General features: G+C 48.9%; 2 protein-coding genes across 2 annotated transcripts; one reads left to right on the top strand and one right to left on the bottom strand.

The window, feature by feature from the left end:
- Nucleotides 1–998: 998 nt before the first annotated feature.
- Nucleotides 999–5,441, bottom strand: LOC134551483 (basic proline-rich protein-like). The gene is made up of 4 exons (XM_063399144.1): nucleotides 5,290–5,441; nucleotides 4,171–4,804; nucleotides 3,486–3,651; nucleotides 999–1,195 (listed from the first exon to the last, which is right to left on the bottom strand). Exons 1-3 carry the CDS (start codon nucleotides 5,439–5,441, stop codon nucleotides 3,607–3,609), a joined length of 831 nt encoding a protein of 276 aa, XP_063255214.1. The 3' UTR covers nucleotides 999–1,195; nucleotides 3,486–3,606.
- Nucleotides 5,103–23,023, top strand: TGFB3 (transforming growth factor beta 3). Its single transcript, XM_063399028.1, has 7 exons — nucleotides 5,103–6,158; nucleotides 11,508–11,671; nucleotides 13,000–13,129; nucleotides 14,660–14,767; nucleotides 15,558–15,729; nucleotides 16,165–16,318; nucleotides 18,659–23,023. The coding sequence occupies exons 1-7, from the start codon at nucleotides 5,444–5,446 to the stop codon at nucleotides 18,815–18,817; spliced, it is 1,602 nt and encodes a 533-aa protein (XP_063255098.1). The 5' UTR covers nucleotides 5,103–5,443; the 3' UTR covers nucleotides 18,818–23,023.
- Nucleotides 23,024–23,555: the final 532 nt, after the last annotated feature.

Genomic DNA, 23,555 nt, shown 5'->3' with positions numbered 1-23,555 from the left:
AAATGTAAGCACAGCGATCATTACACACATCCTTCTCAACCATGAGTTGTGCAGAGATTTCCACTGAGCTGTATAAAACGACCCCAGTCTGTTTCTTGGCTGGTCAGATGTACAGATTAATTGTAAATAGATCTGGGTTTAGCTCCACATGTTTAACTAACATTCAGTTTTCCAGTACTTTGTCCCTTTGCCTATATTTTTTTCTGCTACCTCACATTTCTCACGATTTTCACCCATCCTCATTAGCCTAAATAATTTCCTGTGCTGCTACAATAGGGAACTGTACCACACCACAAACTACACTGCTAACACTGCCATGGTAAAAATTGTTTCTGTGAGTCTAAACTTTTAAGCCTTCCAGGAACACCTTTTACTAAAGGCACCAGATATCACTCTATACCTGCTTAGCTTTTGTAGAAGCTCATGGTTTGGCTGAGGAACTTTAAGTCATCTAAATAAATTGTATCAAATGATTCTCCTTTTTTTCCATTCCTACTGACATGTTGAAGTAGTTGTGCTGTGATAATCTAAGGATTAAGTGAAATAAGATTTGTGGGCAGAGGTAATAACTTTTTATTAGACCATACTGATATATCTGGAAAAAAAACATACAAGAAGGGTTTCTGTGCCTGAAAGCTTGTGTGTTTTTTCCAGCTATATCCATTGGCCTAATAAAAGATATTATCTCCCTCTACAAACCTTGACATGTTCAAGGAATTCAGTAAGTGAGACATGATTTTCCTTTTTTAAAGCCAGGCTCGCTGGGCTTTATGAAATTATAATCTTCCATATACTTTGTTCTTCTCTTTTAATTACAGATTCAAGCATTCATGAGGTAGAGAGGGCAGTGTGCACCTAGCCCCATGCTTCGCCACCAGGGCCACGGGAATATGGCCCTGCATTTCCCAATTCTCCCCAACTCCTCCAAACAGCTGCTGCAACAACACAGCTGCACAGATGCCAGGAGACAGAGAGGACTGGAGCTCTGGGGTTGCAATACTTACAGCTGACCTTGATGAGAAAAAGAGCATCCTAAGAGGAGCATGACAGCATCCAGAGTAATGTCTGCTAAAACAGGAGGGCATCCCTGGGGCAGGAATCCTTCGGTAGGAGTACATTGCCAGCTGTGCCCCCACACAGGTAGCTGCCAGGGTGATCCTCCAGAGCCAGGGTAGAGCCATACCAAGGTGCCATCCTGGACAGACAGATTATGAAGCAGCATGACTGATGCATTCACTTGTTTGGAACTGCCCTCCCCCTCCAAGCTTCTCCTCACACTTCCCCTGGGTCCCCATCCCAGACAGTACACCTGTACTTCCCATTTCCCTCCCAGATACTCTGTGCTGCTTGCTGCCTACCCCAGGGAAAGAAGTCTCAGACCAGTTGAGGGAGAGTGAAGTCCATGTGCAGGAAAAAAAACATGTAAGGACTTGGGGAATTGAGCCTTGCTTTAGAATTTTAACTCCTGCCTTCAGAGTTTTTCAATGAGAGAGAAGAGCAGATGTGCAGAAAGAACAAAACCTAAAATCTGTTCTACCTTGAATCCCTCTGGACTCCACTTATTGGAATGGGGTTTGTCATCTACCCCTGACAGTTTTGCCTGCTTGAGGAGGGCAACAGGAGGAAAAGAGTTTTCATCCATCATTTCATGTTGTGGCTAAAGTGGATTTTGCTTGCCTTAAGTGTCGGGGTCACATTTTCTGAACAGTTTAATTCTCCTCTGTCCTACTGGTGACACCACAGGCAGCATTTGACCCTGGGCCTAGATTGGCTCAACCAACCAAGAAGGAGCCAGGTACCAGGACAAATGTCTGGTGCTGCTGTGGTTGTCCAAAGCTGTTTTCAGTGCTTGCTTTCTGTCCAGTTCAGGTCTGTGGTGCCAGGGTTTCTCTTTCCCAGTGTACAGTTTCAGGTGTATTCTCAGCTCTCAGTCTGCCTTACTTGTTTGGTTTTGCCCTCACTGTAAATCACAGTGCTGCCAGTCCCTCTCAGCTGAACAGCAAGTAAGAACTACGCAAGCATTCCTTTCATGGACAAGTTCTCACATCTAAGCATGGACTCTCTCCATCTGGTTTCAACACAAACCTAATCACACAGAACAGGACCAACAGAGTCCCCCAACAGTGCTGTTTACTGTTGATTTCTCCTTGACTGGCAGACATGAATAGAGCTTGTGTCTGCTCCTCCTATCCATGAGAAAGTCTGGGAAAGCAATCACAGCTGAGCCCTCCCATACACTTCTGGTCCTAGACCCCCTTTAAAGCAAAGGCACACACGTGTAGTTAAAGCTACAGCTATGGTGGAAAGCCCACATGGTAGCACAATGACCACCTTATTCAGAAAGGCCAAAAGGTTTTCTAAAGCAGCTCTTTGACAGCTGGATTTATGGGACGCTGGGCAATTCCAGTAGCAACAAGTGACACAGCACTGCACTTTTTTCCTTACCCAATCTTCACATCAGGCAGCCAGCCAGACTCCCGGTTTTGATATGGGCCAATTCATTAAAACATTAAGCTTCCACTGGGAAACGAAGCACTCAGCAAAGACTGCTGCTCCATATTAGCAGCATGCTGGCAGCTCCAAGCATCTCTGTTTAATTTTTCTGCAGGTTTTTTTCATCCATGCACCTCCCAAGTATCTACCCCATCTCTAAGGGATTTTGGAGGAGGGAAACAACTGCAAATATTTTTATTTCTGTAGGCTCCAGAACAAAATCCCCTAACAATTGCAAAGTTTCAAAGAAGATGTTCCTCCCTCTGGAAGATGGAAGGGGCTTTGACAGGCAGCAAAGGCCCACACATTTGCCTTTCTTGATCTCCATTAGGACAGATGCTGTCTGTGTTACATCAGCCCCAGCTCAGACTGTCAAACCCCAGCCAGAGCTGCCAAGTGTGACATATTTCCTATGATACTCACAGGTTCAGTAGCCCTGTTGGGCTCTCCCTCAGCCTAGCTGGATTCCAGCATGAACAAGATGTGCAACCTGTTAATGACTGCTGCTCACAGCCACCAGCATCACTTCCAGTGCGTGTCAGACCATGGGGCTTCCCCACCTCTTTTCAACCCACAGAGCAACACCTGGAGCAGAAAGTGAGTGGCCCAATACTGGAACACTATGGAACCAGTGCAGGACACCGACATCCTTCTCCACTATTACTTCCAAGCAGTAAGCTCCCACTGCCAGCTTGTAACAGGAAAGTCTGATCTCAGCCATTAGCAACATAACGTTGCATTTTCTACTATGGTATTTCATCCCATTTCTCCTGTATTAGCCTTCAAAATTTCCTACCCCCTCATACAGGATATCCCAGTCCTCCCCTGTATCGACAATACCTCCAGTTTTGGATAAGCAGCCAATTTCATCAGCACATCCATTTTGGCATGCCAAGATCATTAATAAAACCTGGGCCCACAACCAGTCTCTGGGAAACTCTCGTAATTTCTTATAATTTCTGTACTTATCTCCATCTTAACTAATAACTCACCATGTGGCACTGCAGCAAATGGATTACAGTAGTCCAAAGCCATCAGTTTGACTGCATTTAGTGTGACCTCCAACCTGGCAGCAGGGTAGAGGAGATCCCAGTGTGGAAAAGCATCCAAAATTCATTTCAGAAGTGCCTGGGGAGCTCTAGAAACATCCATCCCAATCTACATCATAATATTACATGGATAGTTAACGTCAACAGTCAGAATTTGCATCTTACTTCAAGTCAAAATTTGCCTGACATCATCTCGGACCCACTAGATCTTGTTACATCTTTGTCTGCTCCATCAGTGAACTCTTAATTCCTCTTCCCCAAGCAAAGCACAAGCAAACAGTGAGCAGCTCACCATTACGTTTCCTCAGAGCTGCACAAAATGGCTCACAGGGCATCCAGCACCCCCAGCTGCCCCGCGGATTTCCTGTCAACCCGTTCCACACTCCATGTCTTGGGTGAACCGCTGTCCTCTGAGCGTGCAGTGCTCTCCCAGCCCAAGGCCCCCGAGCATGCAGGTAAGGGAAGGCTCCCTGCAGCTGTGCCCGGTGTTTCCAGGTGCCTCCAGCTGCACTGTTGCCCGCTGTTGGACACCACCGCTCCAAGGGGCCACATGCCCCCGGAGCCCCACCTCTCCCAGAGCACGCAGATCCAGGACTTGCTTCCACTGGGAGTCCCGCACACATCCCACCTTGCCCACAGCCTCGCAGGAGGTGTCCCTGCCCCACTTTTCCAGCGCACCCCCAGCCCAGCGGGTTGGCCGGTTCCTTCGGCAGCGCAGCCAGTGCTGCCAGCGGCTGCCGTGGGTTGGGAAGGCACAAAGCCGCTGGCTCAGGGGCCGCCCCTCTGCTGGCGCCGGGACAAGGGCTGCGTGCTGGGGGCAGGGTCCAGGTGATGCCAAGAGAAGGCTCTCGCTCGCTCCACGGACCGGGAACCTCTCTCTGGTCTTCGGGGCAGCAGGCACGGGCCCAGCCCGCGGCACTGAGGCGGGAGCCGGTGGGGCGAGTGGCCGTGGTGAGGGCACGCCCCGGGAGAGAGACCCGAATAGGCCCGGGTTAGGAATTGTAACCCCGTCCACGGCCGGTGTTTTTTTCCCGCCTGTGGTCCTGGCCCCCTCCGAGGGCAGCGGATGCCCGACGCAGCCCCTTGACCGCACCGAGAGCCGCCGTGACCGGGCACCCCCACAGCTCTCGCTGCCACCTGTCTTCAGGGCCGAGGGGCATCGCCCGACCCTGCCGCCACCGTGCTTCGGCCGCGGGGCCGCCAGTCCCGCCGCAGCCCCCCGTCCGCAGCGCGGCGGCCGAACCCCGCCGCTTGGCCCCTCCCTCGGAAAGAAACCACATCAGGAAAATATTCGGGGTATTTTTAGCGGCTTTTAATGCGATTTCGCAGCTGGAAGCGGGAGGGGCCTTCCCGCACCGCCCGGACCACCGCGAAGGGCCCGCCCGCCGCCGCGCCAGTGGCGCCGGCAGGGGGCGCCCGCGCGCCGCGGCCGGGGCGGTGCGGCGGCCACGTCGGAGGGCGCGCGGGGCCGGCCCGCGCCGAGGGGCCCGCGGGGCGCGGGGCGAGGCGGCCCCGGCGGGCGCGGGGGGCGGCGGGGGCGCGGAGGGGGGAGCGGCGGGGGCTGTGCGGCTGCTGGAGCCATTACCGCGGGGCTGGCGCGGCCGAAGGCCGGGCTTGGAGCTCCCTCCCCCGCCCGAGCCCCGTCCCGGGGACGTCATGGGAGGGAGGTATAAAATTTCAGCGTCGGGGCCGGGGGAGCGGCAGTGTGCGCGGGCGGGCCGGTGTGGAGCGGTGGGGGTGCACGGACCGGGGCACGGCGGCCAGCGGAACCCACGGGCGCGGCGGACGGCCCGGCGGCAGCGCTCCCGGCCGGGCGAGCAGCGCCGCGGTGCCGCGCTCCCGGGCGCCGAGGGCCGGGCACCACCGGGCGATGTAGGGCGCGGGGCCCGGCGGGGGCATGAATGGTGCAGCGAGAGGGGCGGGCGCGGCGCTCCCCCCGCGGCGGCGGGGCGGCGCGGGCCGCTGACACGTGCGGCGGCGCGGCGCGGCGGGGCGCCCCCTGCTCCGCGGGGCGCGGGGCGGCGCATGGGGAAGGAGCGCGGCCCGGCGAGGCACGGCGCCTGCCGCTTCTCCTTGCGGAGCGCTGCCAGCTCTTCCTGGAAGTCCTGAGTCGCGCACGGCGCAGTGAGTTCATGCACCTCCTCGCCAAGCCTCAGCCTGCGGGTTCTGGCGAGGCTGCCGCCAGCACACCGCCCGATCCCCCGCGCCCTCTCGCCGTCGCTCGAGGGTCTCTCCCGGAGGGCCCCGCTGCCGCCCCCTCACACATGAAGATGTACGTGCAAAGGGCTCTGGTACTGCTCTCCCTGCTGAGCTTCGCTACCGTGAGCCTCTCGCTGTCCTCCTGCACCACCTTGGACCTGGACCACATCAAGAAGAAGAGGGTAGAGGCCATCCGAGGGCAGATCCTGAGCAAGCTGCGGCTCACCAGTCCCCCGGAAACCGTGGGGCCGGCCCATGTGCCCTACCAGATCCTGGCCCTCTATAACAGCACTCGGGAGCTGCTGGAGGAGATGGAGGAGGAGAAGGAAGAGAGCTGCTCTCAGGACAACACCGAGTCCGAATACTATGCCAAAGAGATTCATAAATTTGACATGATCCAGGGCCTCCCCGAGCACAGTAAGTGCGGGGCTCCCCGTGCCGGCCGGGGTGCCGCGCCCGCGGGGCGGACTGCCCGGGATGGCGGGGGAGGGGCGGCCAGCCGGGGCCGAGGGGCGCCGGGCCCCGCTGAAGGGGCCGCTTCCCCGGCGGGGCGGAGGCGGGCGGGGGCCGCGTCTCCGCCTGGCCGCGCTCGGGTGCGGAGGTGAGCGGGAGCCGCGGGGCGGGGGGCGCTCGGACCGGCGGCAGGACGGCTCGGGGCTCGGCCGGCAGCGGGGACGGCGGCTGGCGGGGTCCGGGAGCGGCATCTGCCCAGGCCCCGGCCGGCAGCGGCGAGCCAAGCCCGTGCCTAGAGCCTTGACATCAGGACAAGGCGGGGAGGGGAAGCCGTGCGGGTGGCGGGTGAATGCTGAGCACCGGGCTGCCAGACGGCGCAGGTCTGGTGTTTGGGCGACAGCAGGTAGACAGCCTCCTCCCTGCTGGAGCTCCAGCGCCTGCCGCAGAGATACAGGCAACTGTCCGGTCCGTGCAGCACCCGCGCCGGCAGCAGAGAAGGCGGAGAGGCATTTGCCGAAGAGACTGCTGCTTGGAGGACACTGATCAAAGTGTCAGATAGTGTGAGCGTTCAGGGAGCAAGCAGAAGACAACAGGGATGAGCAGGTGTAAAGCAGACAGTGATGCCAAAGGGACCCCCAAGGGAACCCAAGCACTGAGGAAACGTGACAGATGTTGAGCAGGTGTGGAGCAGATGATGAGCAGGCCCAGATGTAGACACTAAACAGATTCAGGTGCAGAAGCTGAGCAGATACATAGAAACTGAGCAGACATGAACCCAAAGCAGACTGCAGATGCTGAGCACATGTAGGCACAAGCAGTCATTTTGGTTTGTTTAGGATTCCTTGGAATTGGAAGATGCAGTCATACCACTATCCAGTGTGTTCTGTGATGTTGTGCTGTCCTGGGGATCAGATTTGAACACCAGCAGTTCTGGGAGGAGCTGTGACTTGGTGCAGGCAGTCTCAGAATGCAGTTACTCTGCCAGGTTTATGTTAATCTTGACATATGATGAGCTGGAATAAGCTACAATGTGGTAATGCAACAAATTTTACTTAATCTCTTGCAGACTGCATTCCATATGGTTATATGATTAGCTCTTAGCTCAGGAGACACTGAGATTCAAGGAACAGAAAGGGCAAAGATCACCTGTATTTCAGCATTTTTGACCTACTGAAATGTCATTTGTGAAATTATAAACATATATGGGAAAACCAAGTGTCTGCAAAATAGCCACACTATGCAATAGCAATTTTGGGGGAAGGAAATGGGGAAAACCCAAAGCACAATAGTGGCAAATGAAGTTAGGGGTGTGGATTTGGCTAAAATTGAGAGGAAAGTGGAATGAAGAAACAGTGCTTGAAAAAGAGTGATGAGCGGGGATTGTGGCTTTGGGAAAATTCCTGTGGAAATGAATGAGCCTGTCCCATGTCCCCATAGGACACTGGGTTCAAAAGACCAAGCAGTACTGAGATTAAATTTCTGAGAGCAGGCAATGTAGATGCCACCACCCAGAGAAAGAGGGAACTTTGTAATCTGGTCACACTGGGGGAGACTAGCTCCAGACAGATCATGGTGGCAAGAGAGACACTTTTTGAAATCTGGGGAGTTTCATTGCTCTACACCATGGCTGAATTTGGCCCCACATCTTCAGAAGTGGCTGGTGTTCAACTTTCCCATGACTCTGTCACTGTGCCAGGTGGTGATCTAAGAGCATGCTCTGAGCCAAAGCCAGTCTCCTGGGGGAGAAGGGGAGGACTACTCCATTGAAGGAACTGCAGTGATACAGAGAAGTCTGAAATGTGTGCACACTCACACAAACTGTTCTAGCTCCAGACTATTACTCAAATGGCATATTGGCTCAGAGAACCCATCTCTTTCAAAGATGCAAGGCGCAAATGTGAGGAGAGCTGAGGAGCAAAAATAGCAGGGGGGAGAGCCAAGTTCTCCATCCCTTCTTTGAGCTGCCTGATGACTCATGGAATGGTCTTTTCCCCTGTGCCTGTCAGGTACACTGCCTGAATTAAAAATTATTTTCTTTCAGAGAATATCTCACTTTTGACCAGCCATTCACTTCAGGGATCTCATAAAACTCAGGCGGATCAGACCCCCTTAACCACTGACTTGGTTATGTTCAAGCTTAGGAAGTGTCTGCAACTGTCCTGCAAACAGCTTTTTGCTTAGCTTCCTGAACGAAAAACAGATGCCATTTTCCAAGGCAGCCTGAGAGACAAGGCAATTAAAGTCATGGATCACTAGAGCCAAGCATCTATTCCCTCCAAAGCTGCCACCTGCAGAATTCCAGATGGATCAACTTTTTTTCTCTAAAGTTATGCAGGTTTGGCATGAAACACCTTGGTGATTCAGGGGTATAATACAGAGTGAGGCAATACCTGCTCACAGCCAGCCTACCCTTCCCTCTCATCAAACTTGAACTGCCTTCCCAGGGCTTGCCAGAAAGAGCTGTTTCTGCTGGATCCAGCAGCATGTGGTGAGGATGCACCTCACTTAGAGCAGTGTGGGAAGGTGGAAGCTCCCAAAAGAACCTATCCACACAAATTATCATACATCAAATGTATGTATAGAGCAGTGTGGGAAGGTGGAAGCTCCCAAAAGAACCTATCCATCAAATTATCCATACAAAGAGCCTACTGGTCTCATCATTGGTGCAGTGAACAGCTCTGGGCTGTCGACTCCACAGTAACAGCAGGGTCCAGTTGTGAGGATATGTCATACCAGACATAGCCTGGCATGGGTGCACAGGGTGTCACAGATTCCTGGTCTCCAGGCTTGGTTACTGCCACTGAGAGTTGTGGACTGGGAGAGCTTGCAGGGATATTGCTTCCAGGCTTTGTTCTGTGCTGGTGGTGAACAGGTCTGGATTCCAGTGTGATTAACACACCTCAGCTGGGCCTGGACCAAATTAGCTGAAAAATCCCCTTGCTCTCTTTGCTTGTGCCCTCATGCAAAAAAGTACTTTGCTGTCAAGTTTTCTGGGAGTGAGACCTCTATCCTGAACCCCATGCTATGAGAAACTGGCTCCAGCCTCACAGGGCTTAGAATGAAACACAAAACACAGCTCAATTTCTGCATCACAGAGGGCTTGTTCCCAGGGGACAAAGGGAACATGAAACTTTTAGGGAAGGGAAAAGAGCTATTACTCTTTTCACTGGGAAGGTCTCCCAAGACCAGCACCTTGATGGTGAATTAGGTAGAAAGCAACGTGGCTTTCTTTCACAGCAGGTGAAGTTCAATGGATGTAATGTCTTACCATCATGGCTGTCTTATTTAGCCAAAAACATTAAGGAGATGGTAACACATTAGTTGTCTCTCATCAGCTGTGTGCTGTAGGACCATATTTGCAGATTCTAAAAAGATTCAGCAGATTCATATAAAGCACTGCTGCTGGAAACATACTAAGCTAGACTGACCACTGGTCTGATGCAAAAAGGCATTTCTGATGATAATTGGGACACCCCTTACGGCCAGGCAGTCAGGTCTGAAATGAAAGGGCAGGCTGTTAACAGCACTATTAATAGGGCTAGGCGTGCAAAGCAGCTTCAGGGGCTATTGAAACATAGTATCTGCCTGAGTCTAGGACACAAAACAGTAATCAGTGTTAGACTTCAGCTAGGAGGATGTCTTTGGGCACTTAATGAGAACTTGGGTTTTTGCTGGGCTTTTCTGCAGCATGAAACCTTGGGGTGGAGTCCCCCAGTAGGCGTTTGTGTGGGGCTGGGGGTATCCTGTGTGTTGCAGGGGTTTGGGCTGACTAGGCCAGCTCGTGCCTGCAGTGAGGTCTGGTCTCTTGGGATTCGTGAACAGCCACCTCTTCACTAACAGCTAGAGACTTTCTCGTGTGGGAATGCTGTTCTGTTCAGTAGTACTAATGACAAAAACTCCTCCAATTAAAGCCCAATGTCAGCATCTGGTCATTAGCTTATTGAGTAAAATTTCAGCACCCTAAAAACACATCCTTGAAAACTGGCAGGGCACTGCTTGCTGAATTTGTGTGTAGCACAAGAGGAAGACCTTCATCTCCATTGATATGAGTGTACATCAGCATTGCTGAAATCAGAATTTGGCATGGGAGGTGAACCTCTGCACTCAGGTGCTGTTTCACGCTGTCCCATTTTCAGAAGCTGTTTCTCAGGGGAGATAGTGATGATGGGATCAAAAGAGGGCCCTGCAGGACTTCAGGAATGTAATTTGAGGGTTGTTCCAGCTAGGGCTTCTAGCCTATTTGTCACAGGCTGGAACCATGTCTGGGAACAGGTGATAGTTTTCCTTTCTGTTTAGAAGCAACTTAAATATCAGCACTGGACAACAGTCAGAAGTCATCTGAGAGGCTCTGCAGGGCTGCAAACAAACCTGCATGTGGACATAGAACAAAGCTGCTGTGTCTTGTCTCCAGGAAGCTTTCATGATGCTAGAGCTTTGAAGGCTAACAAGGTCAATAGGAGAGAAACGACAGCAACATCAAAGACTTCCATGAGACCAAAATGGCCCCTTTGACAAGAGTGTTACTTGCTCTGGAGGACTCTGTTTTGGACCTTAAAGGTTTTACCTCCTCTCTTTTGAGGCATCTGTGAAATGGGTTTTTCTGTTCAGCAGGCACACATAAAAGCAGAAAATTGCTGTATTGTTTCCCACCCATGTGTGTGATCTTCACAGGCCCAGTACTAATCATGAATTCCTTCTCCAGTTCATGAGTGAGAACCAATTTTAAACCCTAGTTTTTTCAGTACAGATTGGATAATCACTGCCCTAAAGAGTATTTGACACCTCATCCTTTGTGTTTTTTGACACTGAGTGGCTTCCATCCTAGGAGGCAATGTCAAGATTCAGCAGCAATGGGGTCACTTCCTATGTGGCTTCATGTCTCCACCATGAGCAGAACAGCAGCATCCTAGCTGTTGGGAATAGGCCCCACTAACTGCAAGTGAGGGTGTCCCATTGCCTGGGCTTGGGTTGTCATTTTGGTTGCAGCCAACTCATGAGTATCAGCAACATTTGATGAGCAGAGTTAGAAGACATAATAATAAACATACTGTGGTTGATCTCTACTGATTCTTCATCTTGTGGCATTGACATTATGATGGTATTAAGTGGGAGTGTCTGCAAAATGTTGCAACATAGACCAAATTCGAGTTAATTCTTCCTGTGTTAGCTTGAGCTAGATAGCCATGCTTAACAGATGGCAAGATGTTTGAATGACAAGCCTCTACTGGAAAGCTCTTTCTCAAACAATATTTATTTGAGATCTTGCTTCTTAGAGATGTGGTTCTCAGTGTTTCTACATTTTCTTTCTCCTAGATGAGCTGGGCATTTGTCCAAAAGGTGTCACCTCCAATGTGTTCCGTTTTAATGTGTCGTCAGCAGAGAAGAACAGCACCAACCTATTCCGGGCTGAGTTTCGTGTGCTGCGCGTGCCCAACCCAAGCTCCAAACGCAGTGAGCAGCGCATTGAGCTCTTCCAGGTGAGTATTCTTATCCTTCCCCAATGTCTGAGCCCAGAATAGCTTGATTCCTTAATGGTTGTCTCAACTGGTATGTGCAGAGCCATAAGAGAGAAGAAAGTGCATGCTGTAACCCAGGCTTCTTCCACCGTATGGAGTGATACAGTCATCTTCCTTTCCTTTTACCATGTGATGGTGCCCTTTTCTCACTTGGAAGGGAAGCCTCTCATCTGTGGAGCAGCTCTGACCCTTCTGTCATATCATGTGTAGGATCCTTGGCAGTTTTATTCCTTTGACTGTTGTAGTACAGTTGGTGCTAATCCAATGGATGGAGCTCTCTGTGTTGTCACTGATTTGCTAGAAAAACAGTGCTTGCTTTCAATGTTCCTTTCAGCAGCAGCTCCCCAGAAATACAATTCAGGCCACCTGTTAATCCAGATACTTATCTGGAGTTTCCTTTGAACCTAGGGACTGACAGAATAAGGTCTGGTTCAGGCTTAGAAGTGGTAATAGGCTGAACTGAAACATGTAATGATACAGATTAGCATCCCTGCTTAGCAGCACACTCCTGGCAGGCTCACGTCTGTCCACTTTTCCGTAAGAGTGCGGCTAAAACTGTCTTTCGGTGATAGTTCTTGAGGACTTCCTGGAATCCAGCATCAAAGGTCAGAGCAGTTCTCCACCACACAACTTACACAGGAGGTGATGACACAACTGGCAAGGAGGTGATCTCAGAGCTTCTCCATTGGTTAAGGGGTCTGTGGAGTCAGCCTGGGGTCTGCAGGAAGGAACACCTTGAATGTGCTGGGGTTGTTTGTCTGGAAGTGGGAAGAGATGTCAGAGCAGAGGCAGAGGTCTCCAAACTTGAACAGCCCTGGTGTGTTTGGACAAAAGTTGAAGAGCGTAGGACACCTGAAAATACCACAGTGAGAACTCAGTAAATTGGCTTCCTGGGCTGGTGACTTGTGGCAAGATGCTGTATTTACCACTGGTGGTTCTAGTCTGAAATCTAGATCCATATTCCACAGGTGTATGCAAAACCAAATCCATCCATTAAATAAACTGTCGTGTGCTTCTGCCTCTATATGTGTGCTCCAAAACAATTCTGAATTGAGAGAGGTGGGCTGCTTAGGACACAGAAATAAGCATTGTGTAGATGACCTCTGGAGTTCCAGCTGGTTGTGAAGCATGTCCTTCTCACCTGACCCAGGGTGTTCCTGGTGTCTCACCTGCCAAGACCAACCTTCTAAATTAGTTTTTAACAAGCTGTGGGAGAAAAAAAGACTGAAGACTATCCCTTCCTTCTGTACAGCACTGGTTGATTTTTTCTACCACTCCTTCTGACACAGATCCTTCGGCCAGATGAGCACATAGCAAAGCAGCGGTACCTCAGTGGCAGGAATGTGCAGACACGGGGCTCCCCTGAGTGGCTGTCCTTTGATGTCACCGAGACCGTGCGTGAGTGGCTTCTGCACAGAGGTAGGGCTCTTAACTGGACTGGGTGTCAAGGCATCCATAGAAATAGGGATCAATGTGCACAGAAGTATCTTTCTGCTCCCCTTGTTGCAGGAGCTTGGTTCAGAGAGAGAACAGGTTATTTCAGTCTGAGAATAAGCCTTCCTCCAGAGAGCTTTCTCAATGCGTGATATTTGCCAGATTCTTGGCTCTTTCCTGGAGGCCCCATCATGTAGCTCTGTGGGCTGAGTCAGAACTAGGATTCATTCCCTGGAGGAAATTCTTTACAACTAAGCCCAGAGGGGACCCCTCTGCTTGTCTAAATGATCATAGAAAATGACAAATGTGTTGCTTAAATTTTCATGTGAATTAGAGCAAATGTAGTGTGGGAAAAAGCAGCAAGGATCCTGGTTTATTTAGCTGTGTACAGCTTGTCAGGTATAAAGGTGAGGAAATACCAGAGGCTGACACACCTAGACAGATGGAGGCTTTAACGCTGCAGAGAACACACCTCTGCTACCTCTACACAGCCCAACAGATAGTTACAGGGCAGTTCCCAGCAAGAACACTGGCCCCATTCACAGCTGGAGCATAAGGCATCGTGACTCACAGCTGGATGGGCCCCACAGATAGAAGCTAGGTGCCACTGAAGGCTGGAATGCAGGTACTGGCAAGCAGCTACTCCCTGGAAGGGTAAGCTGTGAGCTTGCAGGCTCCTCCTATTTCAAGCAATCTAAGTTGTGTCCTGATGGCTGAAGTTCAGAGCTGGAACTGCAGCAAGCTCTGGGCAGGCACACTAGCTGACAGGACATCACAGAGTATATATAGTGCTGAGGAAAAAGGGTGCTAGGCACCTTGTCAATGCCCCAGGAAGCCAGATGTTTTAATTCATGGCACAACATAAAAAAGGAGCTTTCATAAGAGTCTTATGTTCCTGTAGTCAGGCCCACACAGCATGACCGGTCCAGGAAGTTATTATGAAAGTAGATTTGCCTCTGGAAAGTCTGTGTGACTTAGACTGCTAGCAGTTCAACAAAACAGGAGGTTGCAGCTGCTGAGAAAAATGCTTCCAGTAAAATTACTTGTCCATATCCAACTTGCTTATTTTCAGATTTCTCCTTCAGACACTAAGCAGGAGCCAGATAATACATACTGAGGATGGCAAAACTGATTTAAGAGACCAAAAGTCAGCTCTTTCAAAATACCTGTTTTCCCAGGGAAGCTCCTTGAAGCTCACAAATATTTTTGGATGCTGAAAAAAAAAAAGTAACAAAAAGCCAAAAAAAGTAACAAGAAGCACCCTTCTTACCTCTCCAGAAAGTTCTCTTGCTTAGCAAGAACAAGGCTTTTGGCAAAGGTGAAGCTAGTGTATTTTTCTTCCTGTTCTTCCCAACACAGTGTCTGTTCCACAACTGTGATAACGTCCCTGACTCGGAGACCAACCCATTGTCTAGGAGTTAGCACAGCATGTGTAAAACTTCCTTAAAACTTCCTCATGCCAGGAGCTGTCCCAGCTGAGAAAGACTGTTTCTCACAGAGTCATCTTCTTTGCAGAGTCCAACCTTGGCCTGGAAATTAGCATACACTGTCCGTGCCATACTTTTCAGCCCAATGGGGACATCTTGGAGAATTTGCATGAAGTGCTGGAGATCAAGTTCAAAGGTGATAAAGAACTGGGTTAGGGGAGGCTGTTGGGGAAGGGAAAGCCTCAAGCATATAAAGGAAAAAATGAGGTCTTGCTTTGTGTATTCAAGCACTTTACATTGTGTAACATTTGTCTTAAAACATACACATCTGGGTTTGTGGGTTCATTATATGGGTATATCCACAGATTACAAAAAGAAGCAAGGGCAGGCTGGGTGGGTTTGCATGGGCATCTGCAGAAAGGAGTAATTTTATATTTCAGCATCTCTCTGGGAAGTTCAACTTGATGCCTTCTCAGATTTCCACAGAGGCTCTGCTTTCCAGTTAGGGTGACTGAAACACAAGGAAGTTAGGCATCCTGTGTGAGGTGGCTCAGAGAGTCAGTGGCTTGGCTGGCCTAAGAACTAGGAACCTCCTGGCTTGCAGCCCTGGGCAGCAGCCACTGGCCCCCACAGGCTCCATTTCTGAGGCTGTTCTGCAGAGTGCCAATTATCTGACATCTTCTTTAAACCATTCATCTTCCTGCCTGTCCTGGGACTCAAGCCAGGAGTGAGTGGGATGGATTAATGGCCCCACCAGCAGTTTGCAAATGGTAAAACAGGTGGCCCATAAGCCTCTATTTCAGCCCTGCCACAGTCAAATTCACTAGGAATAAAGGGGTCTCTGAGAGGGAAGAAGTAGACATGGTAGACATGGTCTCTGAACCTGGTTCAAGAGCAAACATGAGAGTGTTAAATGTATTGAAAGGTCTTGTTACATCCTCCACTTCCATGCTGATTTCTTCTTTGTGCATCCTTTTTTTCTGAAGGCATTGACAGTGACGATGACTATGGCCGTGGGGACTTGGGACGCCTGAAGAAGCAGAAGGACTTGCATAATCCCCACCTCATCTTGATGATGTTACCCCCACATCGACTGGAGAGCCCTGTGTTGGGAAGCCAGAGAAAGAAACGGGCCCTGGATACCAACTACTGTTTCCGGTAAATGAGAAACCTGCTTGGATCCTGTCCCTGAGGTGGGCCAGCCTGGTGAGAGTCCATGCCACTGGAAAAGGCAGAGCCCCCAAAGGGGGGTGTGGTCACCATGGTGCCAGAAGGGCCACTGGCCAGTTCGGCAGAGGTGCTGTGTGCTCCTGGCAGAGCCACTGGTTCAAAGAGACCCGCAAGCACCTTCCAGGAAGGCAGGCCGGGCGGGGCCCCGCAGCAGCCCCGTGCCGGTTGCTGCAGCAGCTGGGTGGGAAGGGTGGGAAGGTCGCCTGGCAGCAGCACCAGCAGGGCCCGGCTGTGCTGCTCCTGGCACACGCAGCCACCACATCCCACCAGCACTGCTGGCACGAGTCCTTCTGCTCAGGAGGCTGCATCTCGCAGCTGCATGCAGGGGCCCCCTTCAGACTGTGTTTCACTGCTGTGTTTCAGGAACCTGGAGGAGAACTGCTGCGTGCGTCCCCTGTACATTGACTTCCGACAGGACCTTGGCTGGAAATGGGTCCACGAGCCTAAGGGCTACTTTGCTAACTTCTGTTCAGGCCCTTGTCCGTACCTTCGCAGCGCAGACACCACTCACAGCACGGTACACTCAGTATATGATCCTGCCAGGGCTGTGATTGCCCCTTCCTCCCTAAGTCTGATCAATATCCAGTCTCCTCAAAGCAGCATAAGTAGTTCAGATAATATTCATGAAAAACATTCCAAGCAAATGGCAGAAAAAAGCCTAGGTGGTTCAGCAGGGAAAATGCACTTGCTTTTGAGTCAGTACTAAGTCTGCTTTCAGGCAAATCTTGAGGAGAAAGATGCTGTTGTCTCATGGATAAGATGTGAAACAGCAGGACTGATGGTTTCAGGGTGGCAGTGGCCATAGCATTAACTGAATTGTTCACATCAAACATCGGTTCTGGTAATTATTTTCTTCCTAAACTTCTGCAATTTGCACTGGACAGAGGATTTTTCAACACTCTGTGCCAGGTTGTCTTGAAAAACTGTTGTGCAATGGCATGTGCCTGCCATCTGCTCCAAAGGGGCAGCTGTAGCTCAAAAGTGCAGGGAAATCCAGGTCCATTGCCAGAAGTGAACACAGCCATTCAGTAAGGTCTCCTTTCTCACAGGTATTCTTTGCAGCTGCATAAATCCTACCTGACCTACAGCAGGGAGGAAGCTACTAGGCAGTGAGATTTTTGAGTGAAAACTTGGCAGAAAGCAAATGTCTTTAGGTAACTTAGGCATAACCTCTGGTCAGTCTTTGAGAAGAATACAGTCTGAGCCTGGCTAGAGCAGAAGAAAATAAAAGTAATAGAATAGCACAGATATGGAAAAATATGAAGAAGAAAAGACAGATTAAGGATCAGATAGTCCACTGCTGAAGCAGGAAAGGATGGAGGAAAATCCTCTGCTTCTTCTGCCCACAAAAGACAAAAGGCAGCAATCCAGATAATGCAACAGCTCACTAGCAAATTAACTTCAGATTTCACTAAAAAAGCTACTGGAAAAAGCAGATTCAGCTGAAGAAAAATAACTAGGTAAAGAAAAATAACTAGGTATTTCAGAAAAGATACTAACATTTTCTTGACAGCTTGACAGTGTGCATAGCAGTAAGGTTCACTGAAGCTCAAGGACTAATATCAGTGGGAACAGCTGATCTGTGGGAATGAAGAAGTGAACAGATGCTGGGCAATAAGCACAAGACAAAGCAAGGGAATGAACAGCTTTGAAAGGGTAATGGGCATATAGCTTTACCATCTGGTTGTCCTGAGAAGCTCTCTAGAAGGTAACTGGACTGAATCAGTATGAGAGACAGGAGACTTTAGAATGACTCCTAATGATCTTAAGCAAGAAAGGAAATGAGCAAGCGTTAAGGTCAGTGAAGTGATCAAAGAAAACTTTAGAACAATACAGCTGCTGACAGCTCGCCAGCACCACTTAGGCAAGACGATGAAAAGAAAGCTTCTCCCCAGTCTGTTTAACTGGCTGTTGAGTAGTGGCCCCAGAGCACGTGATACCCTGTGGACAGCCAGGGGTGCTTTGCTTAGGATCCCACAGAGTACCACAACAGTGATTATTACAGGGATCTGGATAATAGAAAGGGATGTGTCTTTATCACCTCTCATCCCCAAAGACTGTAAAGTAGTTAAAATACAATGTGCCAGACCCTGTCATTTATACCAGATAAGCACTGAAGAGACCACACTAGTGCAGGTGAGATCATGCTCACCGCTGAGAAGTGGTCACCTCTGGCAAGAAATGTGGCAACTGTTCTGTAGTGGTTACATGGCTGGAGTGTACAGTCATCTGTGGGCTGGGGCCAGCTGGGAGGAAGAATCCAGTGGGGTCCCACAGGACACTGTCCTGGCTCCAGTATTGTAGTGTAATGACTTGGAGGATGGAGTGGAGGGAGAAGGCATCAGACAGTTCAAAGCTGGGAGGGAATTGTGGATACTTAAGAGGACTGGCATCCATCCAGTGCTATCTGGAGATGTTAGTTGAAATAAGCAGCATGGATATTCTTTCTTCTGGTTTCTTTAATAGAATCCAAGACAGCATGGCCCCAGGCTGGTTACACCCAACCTTGTTAAAAGCAAAAATTGTGACACACTGCTGTACCAAATTAGAGATGAAAGGACACGACTACTTGCAGTCCTTCAACCCTTAGGCATCAGTCACAGAGAGCAAGGGTATTACAATTAGAAAAAAAACCAACAATAAAGAACTTTTAAGAGTCAGGCCAGGGCAGGTGAGAGCCTTTAGAAGCAGACCATGATCAGGAAGTGACAGGGGAGTATTACTCATCTCAGGGAAATACCCTCTGATGAGCACAGTGCAAACACCTAGAGACTTGTTGCCTTGGCAGCCCCTTCCTGTCCTCAACCAACTTAAATGTATTCCTGACCTTGTCATGACATTTACTTTGTTCCTGCAGGTGCTGGGTTTATACAACACGCTGAACCCTGAGGCATCTGCTTCGCCCTGCTGTGTTCCCCAAGACCTGGAGCCACTCACTATCTTGTACTATGTTGGGAGGACCCCCAAAGTGGAGCAGCTCTCCAACATGGTGGTGAAATCCTGCAAGTGCAGCTGAAAGGCCCCTGGCCCACCCAAAGCCAAGGAAAAAACTGTCAGCACCCACTCTCCTGCTCCCAGGCTAACACAAAGAGAACTGGGGGTCAGAGACTACGCATGTTGAGGGCCAAGTGCCAAACCTTGAGAGTCTGGCAGCCCTTGGGGATTTCTTCTGGAACACTCCTTGGTCGTCTTGGCAGTGTAATGTTCCTTCTAGGAAGTACTTTGGTGACACAAAGGCCACACTCTCCAAAATGCCTGGACAGCTGGTGCGGAAGAAAAGGATAACGTGGAAGAACTGCTGTGTATTTGAATGCTGGGTGGTTGAGATGGGAAAGCAAGAGAATGGGAAAGCAAGAGAATGAGAAAGCAAGTGAAAGGGAGTATGGAAAAGGGGAGATGTTTTCTATTCTTGCTTTAGCTATCTTAAGACCTCAGCCCTCCCCATTAGCCTGAAGTATTAAAGGTTTTCCCTGTAGGAGGAATTTTTGAAGGTTTCCTTAGAGAAGGAAAATGCACCAAGCAGGGAAGCTGCTAAGAGAAGAAGTGCTCAGAGATACACTTAAGACTTTTGTTCCTCAGAGGTGCGCTCCAGGAGTCCTGCAACTGAAACTGTGTCTGCCAAAACCTCTAAGTTCAGTTGATAGGATCCTGGCTATTGGGTTCCAAACGCAAACTGCAAGGCTCCCAGTCAGCCTACCAAGGGTGGGTAAATACAAGGAAAGAGGGTGCTCAGTCCATTTTCAGAGAGACTGATGTCTCCATTCAGCTCTTTTACCTTCCTGGAGTTTCTAAGAGATGGTTTCAGGGTCAGGGCAGGAGTATCTCTGGGTACCTGAATACTGGGCCTATTAATTTGTGATCTGATACACCCTGAGGACCTCCTGTCACTTGTGGTTTCTGAGGTGCTTTGGGGTGTTCTGCACCTGTTCAGCATGATGACCTGAACTTGGTCTCACCTGCCAAGACTTAAAAAATAGTAATCTCAAAAACTTTGTAAAAAATAAATATTTGGGGGGTGGGGGGAGATGCATTTTTTTTCACAAGTAAGTTTTTTGTTGCGGGGTTAGATGATTGATTTGCTGGTTTTAAACTGCTATTGCTGTGGCATACTCAGTCTAAAACTTTTACCCTTTCCAAAATGTTTCTTCAAAAGAAGAGATAGAATTTAGGTCAGCAAGAAAATCCCAAAATGGAAATTTCTTATTACCCTCAAACTGTACCTGGTGTAAATGTGCCCTGTTCCAACCTAGTCCTTCAGACATCACTGCTGGCATCTGCTTTTGAAAGAGTCATATAAAGCTCCCCTCAAACATAAAACACTTTCAGCAATACTGTCTAAATATCCAGGGCAATGCAGTTGCCACAGCTGACAAATGTCCTATGTCCATTTGAAGGTATATATGTCTACCAGTAGAGACCTGTACACCCAGGTAAATAACACACCCTTCCTCTCATGTACAGATCTGATGCTCATAAAAAAGATTACAGATGCTGCCCAGGCAAGAAACCAATGTGGTCCTTTAAATAGGATTTTGCAGCCATAGACACTCCCAGAGGTAAAAATCTCATGCTGAATGCCACATGAGACTCAGAGGCTGTCTCTGACTGTCAAAACACAGCTACTTAAAGGTCATGTTCTAGAGACCACAGAGGTTCCTCCCTGTCTCCTCCCAATTCCTGGTCTCCAGCAACTGAGTATAAAATGACACCTAGCTGGTTAATCACTTGCAGCCAGGGCTCTCCACGGTCAGCTCAGAATCCAGCTCTTCCATCAAGCCCTTCACAACTGCTTCCATATAGCTCATGTGAGGCTGCCAAACTGTGTAAACTCCAATGTCTTTAATAAACTATAAACAGCCCTTCCTGAACCATCACCAGCTGGAAAGAGGTTAGCAAGGGTGGGTCAGTGGAGGCAGCCTGCCAACCTGTGTGCCATTTTGGCCAGGGCACATTTGCCTTGATAGAGGCACTCTCCAGTGCTTTATCCTTTCCTTCTCTCTGGGGCTCCCTGACATGTGTGATTAGTGTGACAATGAAAGCTCTATCAGTCCTGCTGTGCCCTGTGCACCTCTCCATGCCCAGGCTTCTCTGCCACCTGCCCAGGGAGGGAGTAAATAAATGCATTGTCACTACACCACCATGCTGATAGGCCAGAAATCTACTAGCTACAAGAGAATTTGTATGTGGGAGAAATCCAAATGCCTGTTGGCATAGGAATTCTCTCTGGTCTCCTTTAGTAGCAACCTCAAGGGAGGTTTTGGTTTACAAGCTGCAGTCTGTTCTTTGGTCATTGTTCCTCCTGAGCCCTGAGCTGGCTTTGCTCCCCATCCAACTGAAGGGCTTCTGTGCTGATAAACAGGGGAGCAAGGAGGGGGAGCTGCAAAGGGTTTGAGCTAGAACACTTGCACACTCAAAGTTCTGCATGGCACTTGGGAACCATACACAGATTAACCCCGGCAGCCCCTTGAGATGGGACTGTCTTACTAGCCCTTGTTCACTGCTGCTCCTCAGTGAAAGCAAAGGGCCAAGCCTTTAGCCTCTTGGCAAAGGAGACAAAATGGCAATGGAAAATCAGGGGTGAAGAGTCCTGTATAGACACAGGTACACTCGTGGGAACAGTAATTTTTGAAATCCAGCACATTTCAGTTGCTGCTTTTCTGTTCAGCCTTCCTTTTCCATAGCAACATTTGAGAATTAGATTTGCGAGACAGGCTCTGAATTCATTTTCTTAAAACTAAAGTAACTTTTCCAGGGATGCTTTAGCTATAATTCAGCAACAAATTATACGAGCTACATGGGACTTAGTAACAGATTGAATACACTTCTGGGCACAAGTGTACCAAAATGATTCAGGGCACTTGAGTGAGAAGGCAGAGGGCAGTTACGGTGCTGTTACTAGCTAGCAAATTGAAGAAGACAATGGGAAAGAAAAAGTGGGATCTTCACTGCCAGCACTGAATACATCCCTCAACAGTTCCCTTTTGTTGTTTCCAGAAACAAACAAAAGCTGATGAAAACAATCCAAGCACAGTTTGTCTCTTTAACAAAGATCAATGGTTAGAAAGAGTGAAAAAAACCTATTCTGCAGAGCCATAAGGCAGATCCTATACAGATGACCAAACAATTGTGTGTGCAGTCCCTGTTTCTCTGTGTCAAACTATTATAGTATGCAAAAGGCCTAGACCTGAACACCTTGTTTTTCAGGCTGTAGTGCACTGTGGAGCTCTGAGAGGAACACTGCTTCAGTGGGTACAGAACATACACTTATACCTCAGCAAAGAATGGTCTTTGCAGACTAAATGAGTCTTTGTTCCCTGCACTTTGAATTGGATGGTCTCTAGCAATCCACTGCACTTACAAAAAGCCCATTCCTGTTACCACTGTGTGAACTGGGATATGCTGCTTGGTGTTTCACCTTTCCATATAACCAACAGACATCAACACACTCAGTCAGAAAGACGGACTGTGCCCAAATGTAATAAAAGACAAATATACCTGTCCACTCCTCTGGAGACATCACCCCTCTGTTCTGCTGGGTCCTGGGATGCCTTGTATCTCTCTGTTGTAGCTATCAAATTTTCATTTTCTCAGTTCACAGATACCTTTCTCATCTTTCTGTGCTGCTCTGAAGCTTTCCTTATCTGTGACTAGAATGTCCTTACCAGAGCAAATATACAGGAGATCTGGCTCAGGTCTCTTTGTAAATGCCATCCCATGAAGGGGATCCATTGCAATGTCTTAGGAAGCAGATGTCTTCAATATGATCTCATGTCCAATGCAGGGCAGGCTGAGTATCACAGTGACCAGAATGCAGCTCTAGAGCCAGCTCCACTGTGCAGAAAAGGCTTTTTGCCCACTACAAGTGTTTCTAGTGGCATACAAAAGAGCATCTCAGTAGTACTGGCTCATCTTCTCTAATAGGTGATTGAAAGGCAATGAAGTCAATCATGACAATACAGTTTTCCATACATATGGAGTCAAAAGCGTGGTATCTACACACTTGAAAAACTATACTACTTTGTGGTCTTACTGGCTGCCTATAATCTACATTAATTGTGGTTTAGAGTAACAGCAGCAATTTGGATATACTGCAAGGATGCAAATATGCCTTCTAATTCTTTAAAAATAACATCTATTATTTTTACATTCAAAATCAGTAGAAAATATTGGTCAAAAGCTGTATAAAATTACTATGTTTAGTAAAAGAACACCTGGACTTTCAGATCTCTGCTTTACCAGTATTTTGTTTTGCATACAGGGAATTAATTTAAATCTTGGTTAATTTCTTACGCAGTTCCAGAAGTGACAGATGGAAACAACAAAGCTCAAGTGTCTCTTGTCCTCTCTTGAAGATAGATCAGATATTTGCATTCAGATACAAATGCAAGATCATTTATCATGCAACAAGTCAACACAGAAGAGATGAGACAGTTTACTCATTATGAAATAGATTGTCTTAGAAATGAATTCTGGTGTATCAACAAGAAATACAGCAAATAAAAACTATTAGCTGATGGTTGCCATTCTCGAAATGACAGTAATGCATTTGAGATGCCACTCATGCCCATAATTACAGAAAGAATAAGGTACAGCACTTCAGATGTCACAGTGTGTTTCCAGGAAAGACCAATTTCCAAGATTAAAGATCTGTTACTTGGCTGCTTTATAACACCCTTATATAGGGCTAGGTTTCTTAGAAAGATACAGAGGTGGTCTGAAGGCGTTCAACCAAGCAGCTGGGCCCTTTCCACTAT

The sequence above is a fragment of the Prinia subflava genome, chromosome 5 (genome assembly GCF_021018805.1).
Source record: "Prinia subflava isolate CZ2003 ecotype Zambia chromosome 5, Cam_Psub_1.2, whole genome shotgun sequence".
NCBI lineage: Eukaryota > Metazoa > Chordata > Aves > Passeriformes > Cisticolidae > Prinia > Prinia subflava.
Note: the sequence above shows the minus strand (reverse complement) of the source record. Positions and strands in the feature narration are given on the sequence as shown.